Source organism: Diadema antillarum, unplaced genomic scaffold, assembly GCF_040938485.1.
Source record: "Diadema antillarum isolate AM-2024a unplaced genomic scaffold, OU_Dant_1.0 seq00001212_RagTag, whole genome shotgun sequence".
Lineage (NCBI taxonomy): Eukaryota > Metazoa > Echinodermata > Echinoidea > Diadematoida > Diadematidae > Diadema > Diadema antillarum.
In genome coordinates, this window is record NW_027272004.1 from 467,956 (window position 1) to 475,614 (window position 7,659).

The following is a 7,659-nucleotide window of genomic DNA, read 5'->3' on the forward strand; positions in this document are numbered from 1 at the left end:
TTTAAAATGATCCATTTCAATTTGCTTATGCAGACTTTATAAATAAAGAATAGTTCTAAAAGAATTGAAAAAAAAAACCTACCATAATCGATTGATGTATGTACACAGGATTGTGTGGAGTAACCAAATCGTTCGCAGACAAGAATAGTAATTTACTGCAGTATGCTCAGGGAATACTTGTATAAAAGGTCATGTTCACTGACCACACAAAACTGATATTAACAAGACAGAAGGTAGATTTAATCAGGAGTGTTTCGCTGCATGTATCCGACGACTTTTCGCTGCTCCACTCGTCAGATCGGAGAGTGTTTGGCATGTCCTCTAGAATACTATGGAGGTGCATCAAACAAACCTGCATTATAAGAAATGTGTTAGCGAAGGTATCGATGATAAGGCCATCCATGCATGCAATGAGTGTAATATTATGATTTTTTAGTTTTTAAGGGCATGTGATGGTGTGTGTTTGCGTGTATATGTGTTTGCTTGCGTGCGTGTATGCGTGTGCATATACCAGTATGTCAATCGTATTAAAGACTAGTAAGTTGATATCAACAATTCTTTATCCTGTATTTCGTTACATCCAGCTTCCACCGCCACCATGTCAGCCACCACCACAACAGGTACCGCCCCCATCGTAACCACCTTGGTGCTCGAGGTGCCTGAGGAACACCTTTATTCCAACGAGGCGCTCCTCGAGTGGACCCTCACCACCGTTGACCCACCCTTGTCAAAGGTCATCAATTATTACGTCACCTTCCAGCTTGAGGGCAGCAACTCTAAAACGGTGATCACAGTTGATCCCGCCTTCACGTCGGAGACGCTTCGTAACCTGGAGCCGAACGAGCCGTACAGAGCGTTCGTAAAGGCCGTCTTCAACGACTCGGACACACCCTTCGTGAACAGCGAGCTGAAACGGTTCACTACGCCGGAGAAAAGTACGCATGCGCGAGATTGCCTATTGCTTCAGGGATAGAAATTCATTAGTGTTGCTTGTCTAACGTGTCCAAAGAAGAGCAGCGTTAAAATGTCACTTATTAATGGCGCTCCCTAAAGATATTTAATGGGTGTTTGACCTATACATCCAACGGTGTGACACTGGTTCTTTTAATCTCTTCTTTTCTGGTGGCAATACTAACAGTCAATTACCAGTTTATATCAAACATAATGTCATGCCTCAGCGTGTTTTCATTGCAGTATTACGTCACAGTAACACCATCTTCTTGTTAATTTCAGCGTGTGTGCCATCCGTAAATTTGTTGATGTAAGAATACACAAAGCAAGCAGGCTTACTTGGTTTTGAAAATAGTAGGCTAATTTTACTCTCGACAAGAATGTCTTTTAATAATGAAAAAAAAAACGCATCATAGTTAATAAAACCTCTCTTATGGTACGAGTTGATACTACGAAAAAGAAAAAAAAAGACTTAAAGTGTTATCAGTATACTATTTGAAATGGGTGATAACATTAACTTCATCAAAATATAACTAATATGATTACATTCCTCAACTAAACAGTTCAATGTATTCATCTATTTCTGCTAATGTGTGTAGTAGCTTCTCATTGTTATTCTTATATGCGGGAATTGGAACTGTCTTTATTCTTCCTAACCTTGCTTAATCATATTCTGTTTTTGGCAAATCTATGGTAGTTTGGCAGTGATCAACGGTGATAATATCACCGGTTTTGTGTTTCTCTTTTTTTTTTCACCTGAACGTGAACAGTGATCGCTCAGAGAGATATAATGCTCCAAGGGGCATCAGAGCAGAGTCCCGTGGGTGATTTATATCCTCTGAACATGGAGCGCAAAGTCTGTGCTGGCATTTTCCAATTTTGTCTGTGAATAGCCAATGCTGTATAACGGTGCTCTACGATAAATTGAGCAGCAGACAAACAACACTGTTTGTGTTTTAATTGATCCAAAAGAATATATTGCAAACAAATTCGTGCCCTAACATAAAAGTGATCCTATTAACTGCCAGACTATCATCGCTGTATTTCTATACTTTGAGTACTATTCGCTTGCAATTTAAAGTTGACTGGTTGTGGGAGCAATACTCGGATTAATATATCAGCGCAGTGTTTCGATGTTTTTGTCTTCCTAATCGTAAAAATCTCTTTTCCCTAGAGTATCGGAGTAGTAGCATGGGCCCAAAAGAGTTCGTGATTCTTTTCACCATCTTCGCTCTCTGGGGCATGGCGATGATGAGGTTTTTCTGTACGTGGAATAAGAAGATGAACTTGAGAGTAACAAAAGACACGATGAGAACTCGAGACGTGTCACCAACCCATCGCCATCTTGAAGCTTACAAGTCACACTTCCAGAAAAAGGTTCATGGTGAGCGCTCGTCACAGCGCCCTCTCACGGGCGACAAAGAGAAAGGTTTGGGAGGACGAACTTGGCAGCGTGGATCGCAAACGATGAAAAGTTTCCGAGCTCGCGCCTCAAACTTTTCTAGGAGATCAAAATTTGGTGCCTCGAAATCATCGGCCCCGCCCTCCCCGATGAATCAACGTGTAATACCAGAGTGCGAGCCGCTGAGAGCGACGGAAATTTTAGGGGAACCCCCAACCCGGCAGGAACTCTTGCAGAGGCAGCAAAAACTGCCTCCTCGGAGCCAGTCACATGCCGCGGCCGCAGCGGCTGCAGCGGTGGTGGTTGGTGTGCCGGTACACGTGTCTTACCAGGCAGCTGGTGATGGATCAGCTACGGTGACAGGGCCGCCGAGCCCCGAGCGATCAGGCCAGTCCGTGATATGAAGCACGTGGGTAGAAGGTTGCCTTTCGTTGTAGTGTCACGTGGTGCCATGTGTCCCACTGTCTGTCTGTCAGTATGCATGTCGTGCACTCAGGTCACCACTTGTGTGTAGAGGGCTACAGAGGGTTACAGCTGCGCTTTATCGCCTACTTTTTTCCCCCAGCATGTTCTGTGCACTTCTTCCAAAATTGGAACTCGTTTTACCTGACTTTCTTATTTTGGTTTTATTTGCATTTGTCAAGACATGGTGATATCATGCCAGTTTGACGTTATAGTATTGATATTTGTTTTCAGTTGGTGTGTTTTGCTTTTTGTTTTCATTTGCTTGCCATAGGCACATGAATACGGAATATGAATTTGTGGTGTTTTCCTGTATCGCATTACACAATGCATTCTGTTTGCTTTATGACGTCATTGTAGCACTCTTACAGATTCGTGTCAATGATTTGTATGTACTTGATACTTCGTAATAAGTACCTTTAGTTCAATCAATTGTTGTGCTAAAGTTGTTCTTTAAAATTTCTTTTGACTAAATTAATTGGAATTACAGACTGTATGATAAAAGTAAGTAAAAAAATGGGACACTAGCCAGGGACAACAAATTTTGATTGGAAATTCTTTGCAAAGTCAGGGCGGGTGTTAAATTGATGATTAACTTGTGATGAAGCTTTAAAAAAAAAGAGTTCTGATACACCCCTACAATCCATATATGCCCGCTAATGTGTTCGTTACAGATAATTATTGTGCGTTTTTATATGAAAGATACATCATTCCCGTATCGTGTGTTCGATTTTTGTCTTTCATGATTACCCTTCTTTATTTGTCTGTTTGATGTCTTTTTGCCGCTCAATTTTGATTTGTCTTTAATACATTTGCCTTTCTCAGCAGACATTTGCCATGTTGTCATCTGACAAATATGATTCTCTTCAATGTTATACATGTACTTAAGTTTGCCTGCATTGTCACGAATGATTGTATCAAAAGTATGTGTGTGTGCTCACTGTGTTTGTGTGTGATTTTTTTTTATACAGTACAGACAAAACAGTGAATGGATTTTGTCACATCTAGCCATGTGTGTATAATCATTGCATTACATTTTGTTTCACACGAAGGCCCCTTAATCCAAGATCTCTGCGTTGTGTGGAATGAAACACTCCAAGCTTTAAGCAGGTGTATGTTTTTATAACCCCCCCCCCCCCACCGGCACTGATCCCTGCAGCTCTGTAAAGAAACATTAACATTATTTGCGGCATGCCATACAGCCAGATAAGTGTTATTATTATCAATCCGAATTGTATTTATGTCACAGAGCCGTCTAATCTTAACCTGCATCAGATTTTAAGATACAAACTAACATATCTTAAATTTGTTAGTAAATTGGTAAACGACGTATATTGTAAATAGAAAAAAAAAAAAGACCGGAGGAATTTTGCAAGATATAACTTTAAGATTCTATGACTTTGAAATGCCGGTGAAGAGTAACAATACATTCTTTTCACACCTGAAATTAGTTAAGCATATTTCTTAAAAACAAGTTTGTGTTTGCAGCAGCAACAGTATAAAATTATATGCAGGAAAAAATGTTACACCCAATTTTCTGAGTGGGGATACAGAAGTAAGTGAACTATAGGTTAAACAATGAATGGAAAACCGTAGTAATGTTGTTGCTGATATTTTTTTTTAATCACGGGGCAGATCTCACTTGCACTTTTCTTAAACAAATTGCCGTGATGTCTACACGTCACTTGTTTTTCGTAATTCATCATTCCATCAACTTTCCTTCTTTGTATCATTTATCATGACGGTTGTCTTGAAAACCACACAGTTGTTTGAATCTTACCTCGTGACTTGCCAGACGTAGCAGCATTTGATGCAGCTCTACTGACCAATTAAGATACACTTTTTTTAAACAGGTTTATTTGATTGTTTATTATCACGGAGTCAAGAGGGAATCAGGAAAACATTTTGAATTCCTTGCGACCCAGACCCGTTGTCCGATTTTACACTGAATGCGTTCCTTGTATATATATTTTTTTTTGCTGTTGTCACTATTGATTTTTTTTAAAGCACCTTGTGGGGTGTGGCCTGAGGAGAAGGAGAAGGAAGGGGTGTGAATGGGGTCCAGTGGTAACACGCAACAACCATCTTCCTTTTTTTAGCCATTAAAGGTCCTGTTTACCTTTGGGAATCCTGTTTACCTTTGGGAACAGTGATTTTAAAAGATTTCAAGATATCACATTTGATGTATATGTGTAGATCTGCTGTATCACAAAACATCCTACAATATAGAATTTTTGCAATAAAGCCTAAAATATAGGGAGATATCAGTATTTTTCTCATTAAACCATAACAGTAGACGGTTTAATCTTGCAACATTGTTATTATAAGTATTGTTCACATTTTGTGTATTTAACAATACTTAACATTGATTATACGGGTTCAAATTTTTACAGTGGTTGTTTCTATCCCAAACTCACATTTTAGAACTATTTTAAAGCACTAATGCTGTGTTTTGCTTCATCTGCAAATGGTAAATTATGCCTTTAATATATTAGATTGCAGTCCAAACTCCTCGCCCCCCCCCCCCCCCCCCACGTCCCCAGTTCCTGGGGCTTGTACCTGTCGTGTCTGTATACACTGTGCCAATATTATTCACCTGTTCCGTGTCAAATTCACTCTTGCATTCATCGCCATATTTCGATTCACAAGGCACGTGTATCTGTTTGCACTCAAATCGATCTACTTTCGTTACAGGATGAGAGCAGTGATGGGTAATCTACAGGATTGCATTTTGTTCTATATTTCTGAAATGTTCGATGCACTCCTCAGCACCGTATAATAAAAACCTCCTTTGCACATCATTACACTTACACTAAATATACACCTTGATTTTTGTGTGTGTTTGTGTGAGTATGTTTATTTGTTCGTTTGTTTATTTCAGTAGCTTTGAAATTAGACGGATTGAATTGCAGATATAGCTTGTATAGTATTGGATGAAAAGTATTCATTCTTTTATTTTTGGAGAAATTACTCTATGTAGGTAAGTAGAATTTTGACGGTGTTGGAATACATTAAACACGTCTGTAAACTTTTTTATTTTGCATTTATGACTGCTCCAACGTTATTTCCAAATGCATGCGATGTAAAGTAATCGATTATTGCAACGGATTGACAACTTGCCCTACGTCGACGTAAATAAGCACTTAATTGTTCAGTGTTTTAGTAGTAGCCATGATAAAAAAAAAATCATGGGTGTACATACTCAAGTAGGACTCGAACCCACGACCTCCCGATCACCGAGTATGTACGCCCATGATTTAAAAAAAAATCATGGCTACTACTAAAACACAGATCAATTCAGTGCTTATTTACGTCGATTTAGGGCAATTTGTCAATCATTTGCAATAAAAACATCTCGACGGAAGAATTTCATGAATTTGAAGTAATAGATTGATTATGATGTGACGATGAAGAACCTATCACTTGAAAGGTGCCTTTAGCATTCAAAGAAACTTAAATTACGTATGATGGTCATCGAAAACAAAATCACACCAAAGACAGACGTCCCTAGCTAAGCAAAGTCCCGACAATGCAGATTGCAAAGTTTCAAATATGTTTTTGGTGATTTGACTTGTCACGCAACCACGATATACGAGCCTTAGTGGCTCTGTGGGTGAAGCCAAGAATTCCCAATCTTGAGGTGCGAAGCATGGTTCGAATCCCTGGCTGCAGCCCTTGTACCCTGAGGCAAGGCACTTAATCCTTATCGTCCCGTTCTTTGGAGGGGACCTTCAGCTGTCAGTTTCATGGTAACTTGGTAATAGGCATATGAGTGATTCCTTGGTGACCATGTTAAATGAACGTCCAAATAATAAACAAACGAAATAATGCAACTGATTGACAAATTGCCCTACATCGACGTAATTAAGCACTCAATTGATCAGTGTTTTAGTAGTAGCCATGATATATAAAAAAAAAAGTCATGGGCGTACATACTCGAGCAGGATTCGAACCTACGACCTCCTGATCTCCTGAAAACGTAATAATGTATTTGAAACTGGTAAATCTGTTCATGGTAAAATACCTAGCCCAGCCACTGCTGTTACGATTGTGTGTGCAAGCACCTCCTCCCTTTTCTGCGGTAACTAAATTACCCTCCATTCCGGGACTGATCCGGCTCATTTTCACCCGGATCAAATCCGTTTTGTGACCCGGCCGTGTGTGACTGTAGCATAAGGATACTACATAACTAAAGAGCTTCGTGAAACAGGTTGGTTCTTTCAACACGCTTTGCTCCGCAGTACTATCTCACTTATGGTGTTCTTTATATTCAACTCTTTCAAATATTTCTACTTTTGATGTGTTTGAATACCTTCAGCTGAAAAGCCCAAGTTTAAGGGTCGACCAGGTCTGCTTAAGGGTCTTCTTACACTCGGCATGATGTTCGGTCTCTGGGTCTTCGTCGTTGTGCTCTTTTTGCGTCAGTGGCGGATCATCCGACAACTGGACGCCCGGCCGTCCCGCAGCCACCACGGGGGCAAAGTCTACCAGCCCCGCAACCTCAGCAGGGTAACCGTTGTTGACAACGTGAAGGAGAGCGTGCTTGTGGGAGGTAGTCCGACGCACTCGACGTCAAAGTCGACATCATCGACATCGAGACGAGACACCGAGGGTCCATGACAGAGTACAGCAATGAACCGGTCTCCGAGGAAACAGATTGTTTGTTATCTCACCTTCTTGACATCGTAATGAGAATGATGATGGAATTGATATTCACTAACATTGCAGGTGAATCACCTCTGAGTAAAGCAATATGTCAGACACTTCTGCACAAGATATCAAGGTCAATGACCTTTAAATGCTGTTGGTCGATGACATCCGTAGAGGGCAGTAGCCATGAGTTT

At 40.3% G+C, this 7,659-nt stretch overlaps 1 protein-coding gene across 1 annotated transcript; it reads left to right on the forward strand.

The window, feature by feature from the left end:
• Positions 1-596: 596 nt before the first annotated feature.
• LOC139744804 (uncharacterized) lies at positions 597-7,458 on the forward strand. The gene is made up of 2 exons (XM_071655219.1): positions 597-935; positions 7,134-7,458. Exons 1-2 carry the CDS (start codon positions 599-601, stop codon positions 7,433-7,435), a joined length of 639 nt encoding a protein of 212 aa, XP_071511320.1. The 5' UTR covers positions 597-598; the 3' UTR covers positions 7,436-7,458.
• Positions 7,459-7,659: the final 201 nt, after the last annotated feature.